The sequence below is a fragment of the Malus domestica genome, chromosome 06, assembly GCF_042453785.1.
Source record: "Malus domestica chromosome 06, GDT2T_hap1".
NCBI lineage: Eukaryota > Viridiplantae > Streptophyta > Magnoliopsida > Rosales > Rosaceae > Malus > Malus domestica.
Window position 1 is genome coordinate 33,241,699 of NC_091666.1, and position 23,978 is coordinate 33,265,676.

At 41.8% G+C, this 23,978-nt stretch overlaps 3 protein-coding genes across 3 annotated transcripts; 1 reads left to right on the forward strand and 2 right to left on the reverse strand.

The window, feature by feature from the left end:
* Positions 1-1,199: 1,199 nt before the first annotated feature.
* LOC103437973 (peptidyl-tRNA hydrolase, chloroplastic-like) lies at positions 1,200-3,551 on the reverse strand. Its single transcript, XM_008376507.4, has 8 exons — positions 3,180-3,551; positions 2,943-3,027; positions 2,514-2,581; positions 2,379-2,429; positions 2,164-2,237; positions 1,960-2,018; positions 1,772-1,848; positions 1,200-1,687 (listed from the first exon to the last, which is right to left on the reverse strand). Exons 1-8 carry the CDS (start codon positions 3,426-3,428, stop codon positions 1,574-1,576), a joined length of 777 nt encoding a protein of 258 aa, XP_008374729.3. The 5' UTR covers positions 3,429-3,551; the 3' UTR covers positions 1,200-1,573.
* Positions 3,552-4,034: 483 nt separating this feature from the next.
* On the reverse strand, positions 4,035-6,260 carry LOC103437972 (uncharacterized). Its single transcript, XM_070823850.1, has one exon. The coding sequence runs from the start codon at positions 6,195-6,197 to the stop codon at positions 4,152-4,154; it is 2,046 nt and encodes a 681-aa protein (XP_070679951.1). The 5' UTR covers positions 6,198-6,260; the 3' UTR covers positions 4,035-4,151.
* Positions 6,261-9,739: 3,479 nt separating this feature from the next.
* LOC103438214 (uncharacterized) lies at positions 9,740-12,047 on the forward strand. The gene has a single exon (XM_070823067.1). It carries the CDS (start codon positions 9,949-9,951, stop codon positions 11,407-11,409), a length of 1,461 nt encoding a protein of 486 aa, XP_070679168.1. The 5' UTR covers positions 9,740-9,948; the 3' UTR covers positions 11,410-12,047.
* The last annotated feature ends 11,931 nt before the right edge of the window (positions 12,048-23,978 follow it).

The window sequence follows — 23,978 nt, forward strand, 5'->3', positions numbered from 1 at the left end:
ATTTTTAAAATGACAAAATGTTTCGGGTTTTAAAAGCACTTAAAGTGCTTCTTGTAAAAAACACCAGTTATGCGCTTTTTCCAAGATTCAGTTGTACATTTACTAAAAATTGGTTTCAAAAATATTTTTACAAAAAAAAAAAAAACGTTTTCTGCCATTTTAAAAACTGTTCAAACGAAACCTTATTTTTCAATTTAGAAGTTAGAAGTTGGAAAATTAAATACTTTTTGCAAGAAAAATAACTATTTCTTAATTAGTATTATTTTGATGATTAATTAGTGAAATAGAGATCAAGGAACCAGTCAAAGTACCCAGATATTTTGAAAGAATCAGGATTAAAACCCTATAGAAATTTGGTAACCTTACCTACCTTTTGATAATAGCCATCTAAACGCCATAAAATTTAGCTCAAATACAATTATATGAAGGTCCCAAGACCCCAGCAGAGAAAACCCTAGTATGGAGACGTTTTATTTGAGCAATATTCTAATTTAATTAAAACTATAAGAATGCTTTTCGAACTTAATTACAAAGAAAAAACATAGTGTTATACTCAACGAAATGAGATTCAGCCTGAATCTCTATGTCCAAAGTCAGCGGATGAAAGATCCGAACTGTTTAAAAAAGAGACATGCGGACCGTTCAATGTTTCGGTGTTTTTGTAAATTGGTTCAATTGGAATGGAATAATGATGGCCGTAAGACTAAAATGAAGTCTTCCAGGTCTCTCCGTCTGCAAAGTCCAAACACAGAGATCCGAAGTATATCTCAATCCATATTCAACTTTCTTACATTCAGGTACGGAAGCATCTATATGTTAAAAAAGCACAGTAGTTTGCATCATGAGATTCATGACAAACTTTTCATAAGTAGATGTTGGAACCCAGCACATAGATTTGAAGGGGATGAAGTTGAAAACATAGGTCAAACCACAAGACTTACCTACGGTAGGTGAGCGTTCAAAAGACTAATGAAATTACTTGGACCTCTTCCCATAAGAATAATTTAAGTAGAAAGGGTTCACTTTTAACGTAACGTCTCAGTCAAATAATGCATTGCTATGAGTAAATTTTCTTCACACATCATTACATTATTGGACAGGAATGCTGCTGTGAACCTGTTCTACGTAAATTTCTCCACCTAAACCCTTCAATGTCATGGCCTTAATTGAGGTGAAAACCCAAAACGTTGGAAAAAGCATTTGAAAAGCTAAATTTTATTTGATAAGAAAAGAATCAAAAGATTTAGACTATATAAATTGCATAGATCCAAGATATGTAAAACAAAAAAAAATGGGAAAAATAAAACAGCAACAATGAACTTCTGATAAAATTACAAGTATGCTAATTCTCAAAGTATGATAGTTCTTATCAAATGTATAGCTGCAGCTGCACTTTCAGCGAAAGGACGTTGGAACCACTCTGGACTGCATAATTCCTATGGAGGCTCTGTATAAATCTTCAGCTAGCGTTTGTGAGTTGGCGTCACCACCAGAAAACAATGAATGCAATGATTGTTCGCCAAATTGAGAAACCTTGAAATAATATGATTCTCAAGATAACAAACGAAGCAATTTAACCGCATTGTTCCAAGGGTTTGGCACTGTTAACAAAAGTTGCGCTTTTGTTGAACCCCTCAAGCAAAAGAATACGCACCGCTTCTACACCTTCTTGAAACGTAAAATTCAGCTGAAAAGTATTTCTAGTAGTTAGAATCACCAATGCAATCTATACATAAGCCTCTCTAGAGGTTGCATTAGAAACTTTACAAACCTCCTGTTGTTCTTGTTTAGTGAACGGACGAAGAACAAAGTTGATAGGATCCATTTTCCCAGGAGGGCGTCCAATGCCTATACAAATTTCACCAATTTAATGACAAAAGTAACATATGAGGTTCTTTTTCCTTAATGCGTAATATATAAAGTACTAGAGAAACACTTTTGGTGGTCTAGGGGAAGTACCGATTCTTAAACGAGGAAAATCTCGACTCCCTTTAAAGTGATCAATGACACTCCTCATCCTGCAAGAGAAAGCAGATGACAGGAACCAATCAAGAATCATTATGCCATTTTGAATTCTATTTCCCTTTACTTATTGAGTTAAATCTAACAGAAAAACTACTATATTAGCAACAACAGACTGCTATGGTGGCATTGTATAATTACCCATTGTGTCCTCCATGTCCACCTTTCGGCAACATCCGCAGTTTTCCAAAGGGAAGATCTAGATCATCAAATATCTGAAAACGGGAACCACAAACTTAGAGCATGATAGAGAAACAGGACACTCTGACTCGGGGAAGGAAAATGAGAGAGAGAGAGAGAGAGAGAGAGAGAGAGAGAGAAAATAATAGTGATTAAGTAAAGGAGAGAAACTGCACCACAAGTACTTGCTTCAATGGAATCTTGTAATACGAAACAATGGATCCAACCTTCAACAGAAGAGTCCAATTGTCAACCAATTATCACCGAAACACATCAAAGCATCAAGACAAATTTTGAGATAGTTTACTTACAGACTCACCGCTTTTATTCATGTAAGTTTGTGGTTTGGCAAATATAACCGGAACATCCCCAATAAGACCTGGAGAACATGAAAACGAAGCTCAATGAAGATTATAACTTTCCCTAACAACTGGGAATCTTGAAAACAAAGTAAAGAAATATTCATCCGTAAGCTCCATAAAGCAGCCATAAAACTCATAACAAAATGAGATTGTAAATGGTATTAAATGGTTAGAGACATACGAAAAATATATGCAGAACATTATGCGAAGGTGAACGCGTAGAACAATGTTAGCGAATTCAGTTGCGGGTTTGGTTAAGTACATCCACAATCAATCAAACAATATTTTGTCAAGTGCAGATAATCATACAATCAACATAACAAAACTTCTCCATATGCAATCTTTTGAAAATGATAACTAAATTTAAAGCAAACAAACCTTTTCCAACAAGGGCTTTGAAAGAAACACTGCTCAAAGGTATCCCTTCAGCTTCAGCAATGGCATCCACCATCTCAAAACCCACCTGCGAAAACATCACCACCATAAATTGCAAGCTTTAGATTCAAAAATTACGAAATATGAGCAATTGGGTTATCAAACAACAAGATTTAACACAAGTATGAGGATCAAAGTATTGAACTTTGTGTGTCAATTCGAAAGAGGGGCCGTACGGACATTGTGGCGGGTGCTGTTGTACTTCTTCCCGGGGTTTCCGAGGCCGACGATGAGCCACGGCTGCTTGGGCGGCGTCTTGGCTTCCACAACCGCCGTTTCCGGCGCGGCGGAGGGAGATTGCGATGACGAGAATTGGGCCATTATCCAAAGCGACGGAGATTGAATTAGGGGTTTTGAGAAGCCGAAGCAGCGGTGGCAATTGGGGAAGCGGACGGTGGCGATGGATGATAGGGAAGCAGCAACGTTCATATTTCTTGTTTAATTTGCTGAGGGTTTTGAGGAATAGAGGTATTAAACCCTACTGCTGAACGGCGAGGACGAAGATGAGGGAAAAGCCGCTCAGCCGCGGGCTTTTAGATTTTAGAATTTACCAATTGAAAATTGGGGAAATTAATTAAATAAATAAAAGTATCGATTTAATTTTTTGACAAAATAAAAAATGTAGATATAGTTTTACACTTACGAGAAAAATAGCAATCCGTTTTACGCTTTGATCCCTTAAACTTATTTCTTTTTTTCCGAACGATATTGAAATGGGGATTTGAAAAAAAAAATTCGGGTCTAAAGATAAACGGTTCTTATCACTCCTACAATGTCATATAAATTCATATAAATTTCTAGTTCATAAAAATGCACATCTTCCCTAATAATGAATGAAAAATAAAGGTCTAAACCGGTTTAATCTTCATTCATCATTAAGGTTGATACGGAATGCATTATCTTCCTAAAATCATTAGACTGGACGTGAGACGCTTCAAGAAGACTCATTATCTTTTGTAACTTTGTTGAAGCCATAAAAGATGAAATTAGAGGTCTTGCGATTTTAAGAACCAAAGATGTTATATAGAAAAAAAATCAATGTAATTTGGAATTCATATGATGGAGCCTAGAAATACAACTTTTTTCTTTGTTTTCAATTTTGCTTTTTTGGGTAAATTTTTACAATGGGAAGAGGAACATCAGATGAACTGATCAATCCAGCACAACAAGCTTCTGATATTCTTCTCCAGAGATGGCTGCTTCCATGACAAGGTCCGGGCGAACTTCCCCATCGTTGTCCAAGAACAACTTCATCAAATTCTTGGAGAAGCCACTCAACAATGCCACTCCTGGTTGGTTGCTCGGCATTGGCGTAGACTTCGAATGCCTCAGATTCCAAAAGATAATCTGCGGCACCGCATTCCCGTACCCCTTCTCAGTAAACTTCCTCTGTATAGCCTGGTAATCAGTCTCCCAATGCCTGCTACTTGAAGCCTGATCAAACTCCATGTCGCTAAACACGAAGATCCTGTTTATCATTTGCTCCGGCTTCAACTTCCCGTCCACCGCCACTCGGAGAATCAAATCAAACACCTTTTGGAAATTCGTGTTGCGTCCCCATTCCATTGTCCTTATAAAGTTGCACTTGGAGCTTAGATCATGGCCTTGTATCTGATGCAGCTGAGGGTTGTGACTGAAAGTGATGACCTTCCCCTTCCATGGCTCATCAATCAGCTCGGACACCAACAATCCCAAAGCCACGGAAACCTCCATTGGGGTCCCATTCATGCTGCCAGAGACGTCACACACAGCCAAACAGTTCTTCATCTTCCCTTGCTTCAACAGATCATCCACCATTCTCTTCCATTGAAGCTCGGCCACCTGACCGCCATCTCCATGATTCAGAGACTCTATGATCTCGTGCGGAAGCAGAGCACCTGCAGCAATGGTGGACTTTCCGGCCTTAACATCCGCCAAATACTTCTTAAACCTCTCCTCATCGTGCTTCAAGAATTTCTCCTTGTAAAACTTCATGGCCACAGAGGCCACTCGGTTGTAAGGAATCAAACCCCACTGATTAGCACCGATATAAACCTCTGGCAACTCCAACACCTTCCTCAGCGGCACCAACACCTCCTTCCTCAGCCGATCTCTCACTCTGTACGCATAATGTGCCTCTTCAACCCCTTCGTACTCCAGGTACGATTCTCTTGGGAAAACCTTATTGGCAATGCTTTCGCACAACAGAGTGGCCTTATCGAAGGAGGAATCGATTGAAGGGCACCATTTGGCTGCCAGGCTGATATTCTTGTACTGATTGGCCTTGAAATTTTCCATATCGGACTTCAAACACTCTGCGAAAAGGTCTGAAACCCTCTCATACAGAAATCGGAAATCAGGGTCGCGCTGATACCTCACAATGGCTTTCTTGGCCATGGCAGCCTTCTTCTCATTCCTCAAAAGGCTTGCCTTTTCCTTCTCCGATTGTGCCCTTTCCTTTGCCAGTTGTATCCTGGCCTCTTTAGATTGCTCATCCCCTCGACCATATTTTTTATTACTTGACTTGCGGCCGCGGCCGCCGCTGAATGGGGGTTTCAGACCCCACGGGTGCTGATGCGATGCTGAATAGAATGGTGAATTGTCGTAGGTTGATGGTGGCGGTTTGTAGCGTAAAGGCCGAGTGCGGCCTCGCATCCTCCTATCCCTCCTAGTTCGACCCGACCCGCTTTTCCTGATATTCCACTCTGCCTTTTGCTTCTTCCTCACGTCTTCGCCTTCTAGAAGGCGGTACAGGATCTCTGGCAAGTCCTTAAAGTACCCGAACTCGGCGAAGGATGCGACGTTGCAGGCGAGGGTTTTGGGGTGGTGTTTGTGGAGCCAGAACGCCGCCGTGTAGAACCCCTCCTTGTCGGACTTTCCGGTTCCCCGCACGCCGCGGAGGTTGCAGATGAGCTTGAGGGTGGTCAGGTCGTCGTGTGCCCAGGCAAGCGGGAGCTGGGTGTTGAAATAGGAGGCAGGGGTGGTGGGTACGATGTGGAAGAAGAAATCGACGCAGGGGTTGCCGGAGTTGAGGAACGTGGAGGCGCCGTTCTCGGTGTATCCCATCGGAGGTGCGATCACCGGAACCTTGGCTGCGTCGTTGTAATTTGCGACCATGAGGTCGACGAATGGGTTGCCAGAGGGGGCTGCGGGTTGGGGTTGGGGTGGTGGGGTCGGGGTCCTGAGCTCCGGAGGACCGAGGAGACTTGGAGGAGCCATTGGTGGTATGGGATTGTACGAAATTGGGGTTTGGGATGTGATCTGATCGATGGGTGGATCGATTGATGGGTTCTGGGGTTGGTGATGTGAGTTTATATAGAGAGAGCGTTACTTGGTCTCCAAGAATTTTTGAAGATCAACAACGAAACCGACCGACTTTGTACTTTTCTAAGGAAAGTAAACGCATTCAAAGATTTAAAATTCGTACAAATAAAAGATAAGGTGGAGAGGGTGGCCTCGTTAATATTTTATTTTAATCATTACGTGTAACCCTCAAAATTGTATTGTATCTTGTCGTTGCCAGCAGTATTTTACTAATTTGTGCACAAATTTATTTGCCCCTACATGAGCGTGGTTCAATTTGACTTGGCAAATCGACTTTAAAAAGTGAAACATCATTATAGCTAAATATACTTTTATAGGTTTATTACAGTTGTTCAACCTAGTTAATAAGAATTTTCTTTACAAAAGTATAAACATGACTAAGAATAGTATTATGGAACCAAGTAAAAACTAGGAATTATATTATTTGACCAAAACAAACTAAGAATTGTAATCGTAGTTGACTTGATCGATTTTTATTTAATTACAAAAAAGTTGGATATGTTGAATGTGATTTTGAGTTTTGTAATGGTTTTTGTTTTTTATTCACACCCTGCAGTTTGTTTAAAACACTCTACAATTAAAATTTCTCGGAACAAAATTTCAGCTTTACCTTTTTTTTGTTGTTGAATTCACCCCACCTCGCCTTCCAAAAACAAAAAAATCTTAGAGCCACCCATCCACTCCCATCCTTCTTCGATGACTCCATTCAATCTACCCAAAACATAATTGAAATTCATGCAGTTAGCTATACAACTAGGTTTTGTGGTTAAGAGAGACCACGATTGAATGGAGTCACCGATGACTTGTGGTAGTGGGCGGGTAGCTGTGGAATTTCATTTGTTTGTGGAAGGTGAGGTGGATTCAACAAAATGAAGGGCAAGCTAGAATTGTAATTAAGAAAGAATATTTTGAATGTGGAGTGTTTCAACAAATTGTGAGATTTGAATAATTTCTTTTGACCACATTTCTTGTTAATCCTTTGCTCATCATTTAACTTGTTTGTGGGTTTGTTTTTCCCTTTCTTTCTTGTCAAGCAATTACTAAGGAGCGGAGAAATTAAACTTATAATTTTGAGTTCAGAGGTGAATGCTCTTGACCACTTGGTTTACTTAGTCTTGTAACGACCCCAATAATTCCAAAAAGTCTCCCACTCTCCCTTATAACTGTAATACAACTTTGCTCTAATGCTTGTCTAGTCTAATTCTAATTAAACATGGAACAGCAGGATTTCTGTTTAATTGCAACATGTATAGAATCTATAGATAAAGTACAAACTTCCCTTTTTTCATATGATGATGCACCATCTTGTTCAGCAGGTTAGCTTCTGACGTCGATAGGTTTTCCTCCTAAGTTGTATGTTTGTGCTTGGAGAGTGCATCTGTAGTTTTAGGTTGCTATTTATGATTGCTTGTTTTAGTCTTTACTCGAGGATTTTACTGAGTTAAGAGGAACAGGTAATTCACTCATGCTCAAGGACCTAGCAGTCTGGTGGATTTATGCATCAACAATACGCTACTCGTTGTTCGGACCTGATTTTGCACCCATTGGGCCTATATATTTTAAGCTTTTGGATGAGAGGAATATTAATGATCAAGATTGGTTTCCAAATAAAGGTTGAATCAATTGCGTACACAATCTAGGTTTAGAGTCTTAGTAAAAAACGGTAAGACTTGGCGACAATAGAGTTTCAGCCGAGAATAATTCCGAGTATATTCAGAGAATTGCCGAAGAATTGAAATATTATCAGAATTATACCATTCGGTAGACTTGGCCATCACAGAGAGCCCATTCAACTCAACAAGCAACTCAATATGCTCTACGCGAAAAAACCTCGCTCTATGCGAAACCTTCTCACAACCCTAAGAAAAATACTAATTATTCTAACCCTCTCATCAACACATCTTCAGTTTGGATAAACAACAATATGTTGACAACGGGCAACATCTTCAGTTTGAATTAACAACATTGGAGCCATAGAATTAGGCGATTTAGGAGCATCTACGACAATGCTTTTGGTTTGTTGATTATCTATATAAGTCTTAGTTGGCGAAGAGTTTTCAATTCTTTCGCTGAAAAAGTTTACTTGATTAGCTTCCCAGCAAAGTGAGGTGTTATATTTCGGTTACTTCCAAATGAACTTCATAGTTCAGTATTCAGACTGCCTGAACCATGTTCACTATAAAAATACTCATCTTCTTTGAGTATCTTTGCCCATATGGTCAAATACCAATTTGGCGCACTTACATTCTTACGAATATAGTTGAAGCAGCCAAATCTAGTGCACAAGATCTTGAAATTCGCAATGAATTAAGTAATTTTATCTCTAGGTTTTAGAACCTTAGGCCAAGAGGTGTTATTTCATTGGTCGTAGTCGCTCAAGTGCAGAAATCAACATCACATTGACACCATCACCATCAAATCTATTATGCTCACCTGACTGAGCTCGATCATGAGTTAGCATCCCTACATTCACAAGAAGAACATAGTTAATTCAATAGTTCCACTTATTACGCACCATAAAAGTTTTGTAATTTTTAAAGTCAACACTCAACAAAGAGAGAATGCAAGTATTATCCAAATTAAATTGAACCTCCATCTTGTAAATCACATTTATCACTTTCAACATGAGATCAATTCGAGGCATGTACAGAGGTGAGAATTTGCACCTTTTAAAACATTAGTATGGATCAGATACTTGGGTTGGAGAGAACTGTTCATGATATGAAATGCTTGGCTCACAACTGAAGACCGTGGTGTTTAAAATTTGTTCCGCGTTTGTGTAACAAAGCAGCACCTCTTTCACATAAATTTGTTTTGTTAGTTTAATGAAGTTGTGAACCTTACAAAAAAAAAAAAAAAAAAAAAAAAGCAGCACCCTTTTTTTTTGTCTGCCCTTTTCGGTTGCCTCTCTTTTGTTTCTTATTTAATATAGGTAGAATTTCTAGGAACAGATTTTATTATTTAATATAAATATATTAGCAATGATGGAAATGTTACTATTCGTTTAATACATATCCTGTCATTTGGAAAATAAAAAATAAAGAACAAATTTGCATTTGAATGCTAATTAATACTCACACTTCACATTAAAAAAATTTGTGATTGAAACTAATCAATTTTATAATTTTCATTTAAGGTCATCTATATAAAAACTAATTTGAAACATACATATTGTCATTCAAATTATCAAGTAAGTTTAGTGATCCAAATGTATTAAATAAATCTCTGTCTCGAATAAACATTTGAATAACTAAACAACCTTCGTTTCAAATGATTTTTTTTCAAATCCCTCATTTGTTAATTTTAACAGGGAAACATGCATGAAGAAATAGAAATGGAGCAAAATCACATCTTAATTATGAGTCTTGGAGCCCAAGTAACCTAGCTCCTATAAAAGAGGGGTAAATATCATGAAGAGTACTCTCATGTCACCTCCTCCTCAAAACACAGACGATGGGAATACTATCAGTTATTAGGGCAAAACATACCCAAGCCGCCATTTCGCAACTCACAATCAGCAGCGGCTGCTCCTCCAACCCTTCTTCTTGGTCCTCCAGAGCTCCGATCCCCCGCCACCAGTTCCACCCCAGAATCCGTAACCGACCTACCACAATGCACCCGACCCAGCGACCCCTTCGTAGACCTCATGGTCAACAATTTCAACGACACTGTAATCACGCTAAACTCTCTTCCTTTGGGAAGGACAGAGAACAATTCGCCCACCTATCTCTCCTCCGGCAATCCCTGCCTCGATTTCTTCTTCCACGTCGTACCCGACACCCCAGCCTCGTACATCTGCCAACAGCTTCCCATGGCTTGGTCCCACGATCCCCTAACAACCCTCAAGCTCATTTGCAACCTCCGTGGGGTCCGCGGCACAGGGAAGTCCGATAGGGAAGGTTTCTACACGGCAGCCTATTGGCTCTTCCACAACCACCCAAAAACCCTAGGTTGTAACGTTGCATCCTTTGCCGAGTTCGGGTATTTCAAAGACGTCCTCGAGATTATGTACAGGGTTTTGGAAGGCCCCGACGTGAGGGAGGTCCAAAAGGCCAAGTGGTTGCGGTGGAAAGAGCGGTCGGAGTTGCAGCCGCATCGGCAGCGGCGCGGTTGGAATACTAGGACTAATTACACGATGACATCAGCTCCCTCTCCCGCTCAATCAGAAATGGAAATGATTGCAATGGAGAGAGAGAAATTGAGAAAGGAAAAAGCAAAAGAGAAGACCGTCGCCATGGCGAAGAAGGCTATCGAGACTTACGAGCGAGACCCAGAGTTTCAGTTCCTACACGAGCGGGTTTCAGATCTCTTTGTGGAGTGCTTGAAGACTGATATTGATTCCCTGAAAGATACGTCATCCCCTTCAAAGTACAAGGAGATAACCCTAGCGGCGAAGTGGTGCCCTTCCCTCAACGCTTCCTTCGACCGCTCCACGCTGCTCTGTGAGAGCATTGCAAGGAAGCTTTTCCCGAGAGAATCATACCCTGAATACCAAGGAATGGAGGAGGAAGAGTACTTGCACAAAGTCAGGCACCGGCTGAGGAAGGAGATTTTGGTGCTTTTGAGGAAGGCCATGGATTTTCCCAAGATTTACATAGCTGCCAAACAGTGGGACTCAATTCCTTACAACCGAGTGGCATCCGTGGCCATGAAGCGTTACAAGGGTAAGTTTTTGGAACATGACGGAGAGCGGTTCAGGAAGTATTTAGAGGACGTGAAAGCCGGCAAGGCCAAGATTGCCGCGGGTGCATTGCTGCCTCATGAGATCATAGCCCAGCTCAATATTGGCAACTATTATGGTCAAGCTTGTGCGGAAGAGGATTATGAAGTGGCTTCACTTCAATGGCAGAGAATGGTTGATGATTTGCTAAAGCAGGGCAAGATGAAGAACTGCTTAGCTGTGTGTGACGTGTCTGGAAGTATGCTTGGATGGTCTGGAAGTATGGGTGGATGGTCCGGAACCGGAAGTACGTATGGGATCTTGACCCATCTAGACACATCCCGTGACAATGTGAGTCCGATAGACGTGTCGGTGGCGCTGGGACTTTTGGTGTCTGAATTGAACGAGGAGCCATGGAAAGGAAAGGTTATCACTTTCAGTCGGTAGCCTCAACTGCATTTGATAAAAGGGGATGATCTTCGGTCCAAGTGCAGGTTTATTAAGGAGATGGAATGGGGCGCGAACACGGATTTCCAGAAGGTGTTTGATTTGATTCTTCAAGTGGCTGTGAATGGGAGATTGAAGCCAGAGCATATGATCAAAAGGATCTTCGTGTTCAGCGACATGGAGTTCGATCAGGCTTCGAGTAATAACTGGGAAACTGATTATGAGGCAATACAAAGAAAGTTTAAGGAAAAAGGGTACGAGGATGCGGTGCCACAGATTGTGTTTTGGAATCTGAGGCACTCGAGTTCTACACCGGTGTCTAATACACAACGAGGGGTGGCTTTGTTGAGTGGCTACTCCAAGAATTTGATGAAGCTGTTCTTGAATTACGAGGGGGAAGTTCACCCGGAGCTTATCATGGAACTAGCCATCTCCGGCGAAGAGTATCAGAGTCTGACTGTGGTAGATTGATATTTGAAGGCATAACAGGTTTCGGTCATCATTTGTCTGAAGACTGTTTTCAATTTGAAAATAAAAATGTATATGAAGATAATGAATCAAGAAAATTCCTAGTTAGGCCTTCAAGTTAGTTAATTTCCATTTTCAACTATATATGGTGTTATTTGGTCTTCTCCTTATTTTCTGTGAATTTCAGGATCATCAAAGTGCCAAAAACCCATAAGTACCGCAAACACTCCTAACCACTTGGCTTACACGCAAACACCCCCTTATATTGTAGCTGTTGATCAAGTTATACTTCTCTTGTTATGTGCATTGGCAGAGTGGTTATCAATAATTCTATTTCCAAGGCTTTGATCAGTCTCGAACAGATGTAGAATTCAAGTAAATTATCATATGAACTCAACAACTTAAGCAATGAAATTCCACTTGCAGGTCGTGACTCGTGATTAGAGAATGGACAATTGAAGAACCTAGAAGGAAGCCGGAGCTAGTTCTCTTACTCTAACGGGTCAGTGGTGCCCTGCGTGACGTATGGAGGTGCAGGATTTCAATTTGTTCATTTTCTGAGCATTGGAGATATCACCTGTGCAACATACACACACACACACACACACACATATATATATTTGTTATAAACTTTTTATTTAAGTGTGATTATGTGAATCCTACAACCACATCTCTCTCTACATTTTCTCTGTGCCGCCAGCCCCCTCTCCTTGTCACCTGTTAGTTAAATATAGGCCACCCTCTCCCTGTCACCTGTCAATTAAATATAGGCCACAACACGTTATCAGCACGCTCCTACCGCGCTTAGAAATCTGAAATTTTTCATTCGTACCAACAAAACCAAGCATATTATGTTGAGGCTAAATATAAGCGTGCTTCGATGATTGAGATTCAGTTTCATTAAGGGAAAAACACCACACTAGGGTGAATTGAGGAGATGGCAAATTCATGACTGATATTGAGGAATTGGAGAAATTTTTAATTGTGATGGATGGGAACACAAACGGTACACCGTATGTTTTAATAGAAATGGTGGGAAATTTTATTTTATTTGGAAAAATTAGTATCCGGTCCCTAGTTTTTACTGTTCATTGACTAAGACCTTATTAGTTCTTAAATTTTGATTCAAGTCCCTAGCAATAATGTGATAATGAATTTACATGTTTATTATATAATTTTTTAATATACAAATTAGTAATTAATTTAGGGTTTAATACTCACACCTCTATTAAACTTCTAATTAATTTTCAATTCAAACATTTCCAAAATAATAAAAAATTAAATTAAATTAAGTTTGTACCTATTAGTTTTTTTTATATATATAAAAAATTCTCAATTTTTTAATCTTAAATGTACCCAGTCATATTATTTTTCAATTTTTTTAAACTTAAATGTACCCATTCTCAAATATATCAATTTGTTATATGTAAAATGTACCCTTTTTTTTAATATAAAATCCATTCAAATTTTTTAATCCATGTTTAAACTTATATGGGTACATTCATTTTCGTTGATTTGAGAATGTATCCATGTTTTGGTACAATAACTTTTTTTGTTAATTTTGGTTAATGTACCCATACATATATGTATACACACACACACACACACACACACACACACACACACACAATATAATAGAGAGTATAATTTTTATTTTATTATTTTTAATCCCATAAATTATGGGTTTTATTTAAAATCTCATTAATATAAACAATTACAAATTTCAATTTTTAATTTTTAATTTAAAAAATATAGTAACTTACATTATTACATTAATGTTAGGGACATTAATCAAAAACTAAAAACTAACAAAGTTTCAATCAAAGAATATTGATAGTTAGGGACCGCATCCAAAGTGTCCCTTTATTTTTTAAGTTATTAACTTTTAGCACACATATCCCATCATTTGTATAACGACACGTGATGTACCACTCCATGTACCAGTCACACTGAAAAATCTCTCAAGGAATTGGGCTCCAAGATGTTGACTTGTGTTTTCCGAAGCCAACCCAAAACTTATGAGAGATTTTTTAGTGTGACTAACAAACGAGATGATACATTGCGTGTTACTATACAAATGGTGGGATATGTGTATTAAAAAGTTAATAACTTAAAAAATAAATTTCCCACCACTTACATAAAACACGTAGTGTCCCTGTGAACACGAAATTTTCCTGAAACGAAAGAGACAAGAACAACGTGCACAAAATAATATTTGTGTTTGATGATTTTGGGTTACAATCTCTCTCTATTTTGATCCTCTGATTCGATCTCCGTAAGTTGTGTATTTGTAGATGTGCGATTGATCCAAGGGCCGTCGATGCTTGATCTTGGATGAACTGTTGGAATTTTCTTCAAAGGGCCGTGGGCTTGATCTTTGAAGGTGGATTTGAGCGGATCTTCAAGGAGCCGTTGGGGCTTGATCTTGAGGATGAGTGTTTCTTCAAGGGCCGTTAATGCTTGATCTTGAATAACGGTGATGAACGGATCTTCAAGGGCTTTTGGGCTTGATCTTGAAGAACAGTGATGAACGGATCTTCAAGGGCTTTTGGGCTTGATCTTGACGAACGGTTGGATGTGTGGATTTGTTGATGTTGTTGATCCAAGGGCCGTCGGGGCTTGATCTTGGAAGAACGGATGATGAACGATGGTGCTTTCTTCAAGGGTCGTCGGGGCTTGATCTTGGATTGGTGGAAGTTCTTCAAGGGCCTTTGGGGCTTGATCTTGAATTGGTGGATGGTTGATCCAAGGGCCGTCGGGGCTTGATCTTGGAAGAACGATGAACGAGGAACGAAGAACACTTTCTTCAAGGGCCGTCGGGGCTTGATCTTGAATTGGTGGATGATTGTTGATCCAAAGGGCCGTTGGGGCTTGATCTTGGATGAACGGATGATGAACGATGAATACTTTCTTCAAGGGCCGTCGGGGCTTGATCTTGGAAGAACGATGAACGAAGAACGAAGAAGGCTTTCTTGATTCTTCGGGAACCTGGATGCTTGAGAGCTTCGGAGTTTCAGAGCTTCAGAGCTTCAAGGTGTAATATGAATTGGTTCCCAAATGAATGAAATTGGCTTCTATTTATAGAATTTTCCAAGGCCTAATTTTGAATATAATATTCCAGATGAAAATAAGTCGTTTCTGCCAGGTGTTGACACGTGTCCTGTTTGATGACTTTTCCGATGATTCTCGATTTTTTGTTTAGACACACGCTACGTGTAAAATTTATGTAATACATGAGCGCTGAAACTTTGATTTATCGGTTAACATTTATTTACCGAAATTTCGATGTCTACAGTCCCACCCATGTTCCCATCACAATCAAAAATTTCTTCCCGTCAGAATAAAAAATTTCTCTAGAACTTATAAGTGAATTTGGGTGTAAGGGTAAACGCTTTTAACCACATGATACAAGTGATATTGGGGGGAAGAAGATTCGTACACAGAACTTTAGGTTCAACAATAAACTTTCTTAACAAACTGAGCTATCAGCTGCTTATTTAATTTCAACTTGTTGATCAAGTTATACTATACTCTTGTTTTGTGAATTGACAGTCTTAATCAAAAATGTATCTCCAAGGGTTCGATCAGTCTCAGACAGAAATCACATTAAATCATTTATTATTGAATACGAAGTCAACGGACTTTTTATCGTTAGGTAATACTGTCGACTGTTACACATATATAAGATAGCATATCTGTAGACATCGAAATTTCGGTAAATAAATGTTGACCGATAAATTAAAGTGTCAACGCTCATGTATTACATAAATTTTACACGTAGCGTGTGACTCAACGAAAATTGAAATGAGTTGGAAAAGTCATCAAATAGGACACGTGTCAACACCTGGCAGAAACGACTTATTTCATCTGGGATATTATATTCAAAATTAGGCCTTGGAAAATTCTATAAATACAAGCCTATTTCATTCATTTTAAAGAGACCAAAAAAAATCATTAGGCAAAACTCTTGAAGCTCTGAAGCTCTGAAACTCCGAAGCTCTCAAGCATCCAGGTTCCCGAAGAATCAAGAAAGCGTTCTTCGTTCATCGTTCATCCTAAGATCAAGCCCCAACGGCCCTTTGGATCAACAATCATCCACCAATTCAAGATCAAGCCCCGACGGCCCTTGAAGAAAGTGTTCTTCGTTCTTCGTTCTTCGTTCATTGTTCTTCCAAGATCAAGCCCCGACGGCCCTTGGATCAACCATCCACCAATTCAAGATCAAGCCCCGACGGCCCTTGAAGAAAGCACCATCGTTCATCATCCGTTCATCCAAGATCAAGCCCCAACGGCCCTTTGGATCAACAACGTCGACAAATCCACACATCCAACCGTTCTTCAAGATCAAGCCCAAAAGCCCTTAAAGATCCGTTCATCACTGTTCTTCAAGATCAAGCCCAAAAGCCCTTGGAGATCCGTTCGTCACTGTTCTTCAAAGATCAAGCCCAAAAGCCCCTTTGAAGATCCGCTCAAATCCACCTTCAAAGATCAAGCCCACGGCCCCTTGAAGAAACTTCCAACTGTTCATCCAAGATCAAGCCTCGACGGCCCTTGGATCAACGAAACACCAACCAATCAACACCTTACGGAGATCGAATCAGAGGATCAAAATAGAGAGAGATTGTAACCCAAAATCATCAAATACAAAATATTTGTTTGTGCACGTCGTTGTTCTTGTCTCTTTCGTTTCAGGAATTTTCCGTGTTCACAAATTGGCACGCCCGGTGGGACAATCTCTACCTCTCATCTCTTTCTCCGTTCAAGGAATCCAAGCACACCTCAAAGTCAATGGCATCAAGCAAGGAACAAGCCGTTCTTGCAACCACTGAGGGAATGATCCTAAGCACTTCTGCCGCAAACGGACAATCCATTGGCGCCACGACCGCTCCTCAACATGCCACTTCAAAATTGGTGCCGCTAAAAGAGCAATGGGAGCATCCAAGGTGTGAGTATGTCATCAACCTGACCTCGCTGGGGGCACCGAAGCACGATGTTGGGGCACACAAGATGACATCCCAAAGCAGCCAACGACGTTCTTCATCAGCATCCTGGATGTCTAAAGGAAAGTCACGTCTATTGGTCGCACAAGTCATGACTATCGGCGTTATCTCCGTTGAAGAACAACTGGCTCAAATGAATGAAGCAATCGCAAGGCTAACCCGAATTGTGGAAGAAAAAGACTTGCAAATTGCAACACTCGTCAATCGACTAGAGGCGCAGGACGACGATAAACCCGACCCAGAGAATGATCCACTAAAGAGAAGAGATGACGAAGAAGATGAGCCTCAGGTGGAGAAAAACGATGTGAAGCCGAACCCAGACCAAGCAGCGGCACTCATGGGATCTCTTTCTATCCAGCAGCTGCAAGAGATGATCACCAACACCATCAAGGCACAGTACGAAGGGAGCTCATATACCTCCGGGTTGTACTCAAAGCCGTATTCAAAGAAGATCGACGCCTTAAGGATGCCGAGGGGTTATCAACCACCAAAGTTCATGCAATTTGATGGAAAGGGAAACCCGAAACAGCACGTTGCCCACTTCGTTGAAACTTGCAACAACGTAGGAACCGAAGGGGATTACCTCGCCAAGCAGTTTGTGCGCTCGCTTAAAGGAAACGCCTTTGAGTGGTACACGGATCTGGAGCCTGAGTCTATCAACAGTTGGGAGCAATTGGAGCGGGAATTCCTCAATCGCTTCTATAGCACCCGCCGCACTGTGAGCATGCTAGAGCTAACAAGCACAAAGCAGTGGAAGGACGAGCCAGTCATTGACTACATCAACAGATGGCGCACTCTAAGCCTCGACTGTAAAGACAGGCTCTCGGAAACCTCTTCAATCGAGATGTGCATCCAAGGCATGCAATGGGGTTTGCAATACATTCTTCAAGGCATTAAACCACGGACCTTCGAGGAATTGGCCACTCGCGCCCATGACATGGAGTTAAGCATCGCCCATCATGGGAAGAAAGAGTCGATCGCCGACTACAAGAACGACAAAGTTCTTGGGACAAAGGTGGAAAAGGCTGCATGGAAACCCACCAAGGAAGCGATGACGGTCAACACAGCTCCCGTCAAAATCTCCACACGAGGCAAGGCAATTCAAACCGAAGCTTTTCGTGATCAAGAGATGCGTAGACGCACTTTGAAGGAGCTTGAGGAGAAGATTTATCCATTCCCCGACTCTGATGTAGTTGCCATGCTGGATGACCTGTTGGACAAAAAGGTGATCAGTTTGCCTGAGTGCAGACGGCCGGAAGAGATGAATCGTACCGACAGTCTAAGGTACTGCAAATTCCACCGCTTCATCAGTCATCCGACAGAAAAATGTTTTGTGCTGAAAGATCTCATCATGAAGCTGGCTCAGAAAGGAATCATCGAGCTAGATCTTGACGATGTGGTGAAGTCAAACTATACCACCTTTACTTCTGGCTCTTCCGACTCAAAGTTTTCACCTCAACCACTGGGGGCATCCTCCAAGACAAGCAAAGTTGAAGGATGGACTCAAGTCACTCCTAAGAAATTGTACAAGAAGCATACGTCTCCTCCACAAGTTCGCCAATCGGAAAGGGGGCAAAGTAGCTCTTGTCAACCTTCGAAGCAACGTGAACGTGTTAAAGATGATGAAATTTCAACATATAGATCGTCCATCCCCATCACGATGCGTGATTTCTTGCCCGAAGACTTCTTCAATCACTCGGTCAAGGCTCCTTGCTATGAAGATTGTGAGGAATGCCTCTCCAAAATTGTTTGACAAATTCACCAAAGCTCCTTGTCTGTAAGAGCCTAAACTGCAAGACACAACGCTCATTGTCCGCACGAGCCTAAACTGTAGGACACAAAGCTCCTTGTCTGTAAGAGCCTAAACTGCAAGACACAACGCTCCTTGTCCGCACGAGCCTAAACTGTATGACACAAAGCTCCTTGTCTGTAAGAGCCTAAACTGCAAGACACAAAGCTCATCGCCTGCATGAGCCTAAACTGCATGGCACAACGCTCCTGGTCTGCACGAGCATAAAAGGCAACACCAACGCTCCTTGCCTGCACGAGCTGAAACTGCAACACATGCTCCTTGTCTGCACGAGTTGAAACTGCGAACGACACCAACGCTCCTTGCCTGCACAAGCTGAAACTGCAACACGGCACCAAATGCTCCTTGTCTGCACGAGTTGAAACTGCGAACGACACCAAAGCTCCTTGCCTGCACGAGCTGAAACTGCAACACGGCACCAAATGCTCATTGTCTGCACGAGTTGAAACTGCAAACGACACCAACGCTCCTTGCCTGCACGAGTTGAAACTGCAAACGGCACCACCAAAAGAAAATACAAAAAAAAAAATATATCTATGTATTTGAACTACGTTACGACTTGATCTCTTCTTTAGAGGGGTACGTAGGCAGCTTGAATATTCGAAATTTCGAGTTCAGTCACATCAAAGTATAAATAAATGTTTTATTAAGGAAAGTCAATTTTATTAAAAAAAAAATGATGAATACATATGTTTATGTATTTACAAAAAAAAAATATATATATATATATATATATAATATATTTTTTTTTATATTATATATGTTGAAATGTCCACTTAAAAGCCGCAATGATGGAGCAAAACAATATCAATCAAATTCTACAGCAGGCCCAGGTCCAGCTCTCGCCAAGCTCACCAAAAGCCATGGGCCGGCCCAATGCCATATCATCTTCATCTCAATCGATGCAGCACGGGTCACACCATCAACAAGTCCACCAAACGTTGGGCCCATCTCCTGTGGCCCAGTTCTTCACCTCCAGCTTGTCTTCTTCCCCTACGCCTCTCCAAAATGCGGAATCTGCTTACAGAGTGTAAAAAAAGCGGTCAGGGCACCGCCATTTTTACAGCGGAGTGCTCCCATTCCTTCCACTTCGCCTGCATCTCCGCCCACGTCAAGAAGAACAGCCTCATCCTGTGCCCCGTCTGCAGTACCGCCTGGAAGGAGATGCCGTTAATTTCCGTCCACAAACCACAAACCCCAACAGAACCACCTCCCGTGTTACGACACCAGCTTCCTAGTCGTCATCGGCATCGGCCTCAATACCAGGCCTGATCTTACCATCGAGACTTGGGCTGACCAGAAAGCCCTCGAACGGCTCTAGATCGAGCAGGTCGGCCTCTCTGTTGCCGGATCGAGCAAATCTGACTGAAATGCGATCTGGGTATTCCGAGACGGAGGGGGCACGGAAGACAAGCGTCAGCTTAGGGTTTTCATTCTCTTTCACCGGCTTTACCGCGCCCGCTGAGGATATCGCCATCCTCTTCTCCCTCTTCACCTCCGTCGCCTTGCTCGGACTCGGCACCAAGCTCCCCGACCTCCCTATGACTATGGCGCCTGCAATCAGCGGCGAGATCTCGCAGATCCACCTCCAAAAGTTCCTTCTAATGTCTTCGCCATGACAGGACCTGAGAAACAAGGCGGTTCAGATGGGTGTAGATGCTAGTGTTCAACGAATCGCCGCGCTAGAGAAGGTCGTCGACGTCAAACGACAGAGACGGAGAAGAAGCACTTGAGCAGCTAATCTTCAACCCTCACCGGTACGTTTTTTTCAGACTGACACAAACATGGGGTTCGCTTCCGACCGCTCGTCCGTTTCCTCCGCCACCAAATGGCTCTGATTCGTCACCGCCGTCTGGGTTCAAGCTATTTCCGGCAACAATTACTCTTTCTCCGTCTCCTCTGCTCCTCCCGGTAATCGCTGGATCGTTGTGTGACGTTGAAAAACAGATCGAGACAGGGGTCGCCGTACGCCTTAAAAACCTTGTTATTCTTGTTATTTTTCTTCTCCAGAATCTCCATATCCAGGTCGACAACAGCAACCGCCGAAACCGAATCGGGAGCAGCCATTGCTCTTCTTCCTTTTCTTGTCCACGTCGGGATTATTGGGAGAACCGAATGTCGGGATTGACGAGCCATTGAAATAGTTGTTAGAATTGTTGTTGACCTTGTGGGTGTAGTAAGGACAAAGAGGTTTCGGGCTGCTCTTGTCGGAATAGCAGCCGTCGTCAAACACCCTGGCGTACAAGGACTTTAGGGTACAAACCCACCACGGATTTGGGCCAGCGGGCTGAGGAAGTTCGTCAAGTGGTACGTCAGTTATTGGGAAGGAATCGGGGTCCGGGTAGAATCCCATTGGATTGGACTACAAGGATCAGCTTGGTGTTGGGTGCGGCTTGTGGCCTTGCCAGGATTCATGAGGTGTTGAGCTCTGCAAAAGTACCGCATGGCAATATCAAAACTTCCGACGTCCTTCTGGACAAGAAAGGCGTCGCTTGCATTTCCTCCCTGCACCATGTGGGGAATATATATAAAAAAATGAAAGGGGACAAACCAGTCTGGAAAGAAGAAGAAATGGTGGAATATTGGTGGATCAGCACCACCATGAGCAAGAAAAGAAAAGAAAATATAAAAAAAAAAAAAATGGATGGTGCATCAGGCACCATGTGCAAAGAAAATAAAAAAAATTAAAAAAATATAATATATATATATATATATATATATATATATATATATATATATATATATATGGACATCGCACCATGTGCCAGCAAAAAAAAAAAAAAAAAAAAAAAAAAGTATATAATAAATTAAAAAAGAGGAGAATGGAATGGTGGTGTCGGCATGGGCATCATGTGAATATATATATATATAGTGAATCCTTGGTGGCTAGCACCATGCAAAAAAAAAAAAAAAAAAAAAAAAAAAACAAAAAACAAATGCATCGAGAGAAATAAAGTCCGTTTTTTATTTATTTTTTCTGGAAATTTTACATAAATTTGCATTATACACACTTAAAAAAAAAAATCAAATTTACAAGAGGGGATCTTCAAGGACGATTAGGTGCCGCCTCACCACTCGGCAGAGCTCCAGAAATGAGAGGCGTCGGAGGTTGACTATTTGAAGCCACACCACTCAGCGGAACTCCAGGAAGAAGAGGAGCCGGAGGTTGATCATGAGGAGCTTCATTACGCGGTACAACCCCAGAAGACGAAGGCAAATGCTGCTGGAACAAACCCACAAACCTCTGATGATCAAGTAAAATCTCACCATCAGATTCCTGCATCTGGTCAATCTTCCTCTTCATGTTTGTCGCATAGCTATGTGCGAGCTTATGCAACTGTTTGTTTTCCTGCTTGAGCCCTCTAATCTCCTGTTTGAGACTCATCACTTCAGCCGCCAATGATTCAACTTGACGGGTTCGAGCAAATAGGCGTTGGGCCATATTAGACACAGAACCTGCACACTGCACACTGAGAGCCAGAGAATCCTTAACAGCCAACTCATCAGACCGTTTGGAAAGTAGTCTGTTATCTCTGGGAGTGACAAGGTTCCGGGCCACCACCGCAGCGGTCATATCATTCTTCACCACTGAATCCCCAACGGTAAGAGGACCAGTGGGGGATATGAAGGATGGGCGCCATATGTTGTCTGGAGAAGAAGGGACTGCCTCTTCACCAAGATTCAAGTCAAAACGACGATCGGAGGGGCCAGACATTTTCAAAGGTGTTAAAGAAAGAAGAGGTCGGACAAATCGAGATCTTAGAAGTGCAAGAAGGTACAAGCAAAAAATTCAAGTGTGCTTTGAAATGAACTGCCTGCCTCTATAAAAGATCAGCACTCGACGGGATTTCAGAGATCGAAGAGGCAAGCTCAGAATTCGAAGAGGCCATTCAAAAATCGAAGAGGCAAGCTCAGAAATCGGAGAAGCATCTTGCTTTTCCAGACACGTCGGCACCCGTCACACGCAAACTCAGCTTTGCGGAAATCACGGGTAATTTGTCGAAGCGCCGATCCCAGATATCGAAGAGGCGCCAGTCTTTTTCAGCCGCGTCATCACCTATCATATGCACACTTAACTTTGCGCAAATCACGGGCAATTTGTCGAAGATTTTCGGTGAAGGAGAAAGCACGTGAAAGTTTACTGTTCAATCACGCGTTAGTTGCCGACACAAGTGAAAGAATAGTACCTCTACAGGTATTAAGGGACCTCCTATAACTGTCCACCTTCACCTTCCATAGCGAGGCAGACATACAGAGCCTTTCTTCATCTCCAAAAAAATGTTTTCCCAACGAAGCCTCTCGAGTCATTCAATGTTCCTTATTCCTTGGGGTACCTCTGCAAGCCAATGACTCCAAAGCAAAAGTATCTCATATCACCAGGGTAGAAAGCAAGAGTATCTCATATCATGCGTTCTCCCTGTCCTTTCCTTTGTCCTTGTTCTTACTTACAAAGACAAGGATAAAGAAAACAATATGCCGGAACCTCCACTCAAACTCGGGTAAGGAACCGACTGCTTGGAACCCTTCCCTGATTGCCTGCCTAGCACTGCTCTCAAGTACTCGTCTCCCACTGCTGCTGTACTTCCATAGAAGCTGTCACATCTGTCTGGAGAACAGATAAGGCAAGTGAAAATGATACCTTGCAGCATGTGGAGACAACGTGCTGAAGAAACAAGCTGAGAAGACTGCGGCCTGCACAGTCAACTCAGCAGAAGGAGTCCGAGCTGAAGAACTCGAGAAGATGCCACATTCTGCCAGAAGAATAGATAAGGCAAGGGAAATGATACATTGAAGCATGTGGAGACAAGCACAAAGCACGTGCCGATTCATCCGCTACTTCTTCAAAATCAAAAGTATCTCATATCATCAAAGTTGCAATCACTCTGTGTGGAGGACTCGTTTTGACCCTCAAATTCTTGGGTCGACTTACTAGACGTTGTGAGCTGCACGGGTCGATTCACCACCCTTGAATCAAATCCTTAAAGATCAAGTCACCGACTGGAAGAAAAGCCCATCAATCTTGAAGATCATACCGTTGACCAAACTGCTCAGGTGTGAATTAGAAAGATTGAACAAAGAAACAGGTTGCCACCTTTACCTCGTGCCTGCTTGCCATGTGTTCGAGTCAACCTTCAAAGAATCAAGCCTCAACGGCCCTTGAAGAAGTTTCCAACCAAATTCAACACCAAGCCTCGACGACCCTTGAGGAAATCACAAGTCCGATTCAAGATTAAGTGTCTACCACCCTTGAATCAAAACCTAGTTCAAGAATAAGCTGTGGAAAATCAACA

What these genes read in the sequence shown, in the direction of transcription:
- LOC103437973 (XM_008376507.4), bottom strand. Translation starts at nt 3,428, where the DNA reads ATGAACGTTGCTGCTTCCCTATCATCCATCGCCACCGTCCGCTTCCCC. An exon ending in ACAACAGCACCCGCCACAAT is followed by an intron (nt 3,028 to 3,179) that starts GTCCGTACGGCC and finishes ATGTTTTCGCAG; the next exon opens with GTGGGTTTTGAGATGGTGGA. An exon ending in CATTGAAGCAAGTACTTGTG is followed by an intron (nt 2,238 to 2,378) that starts GTGCAGTTTCTC and finishes TCCCGTTTTCAG; the next exon opens with ATATTTGATGATCTAGATCT.
- LOC103437972 (XM_070823850.1), bottom strand. Translation starts at nt 6,197, where the DNA reads ATGGCTCCTCCAAGTCTCCTCGGTCCTCCGGAGCTCAGGACCCCGACC.
- LOC103438214 (XM_070823067.1), top strand. Translation starts at nt 9,949, where the DNA reads ATGGTCAACAATTTCAACGACACTGTAATCACGCTAAACTCTCTTCCT.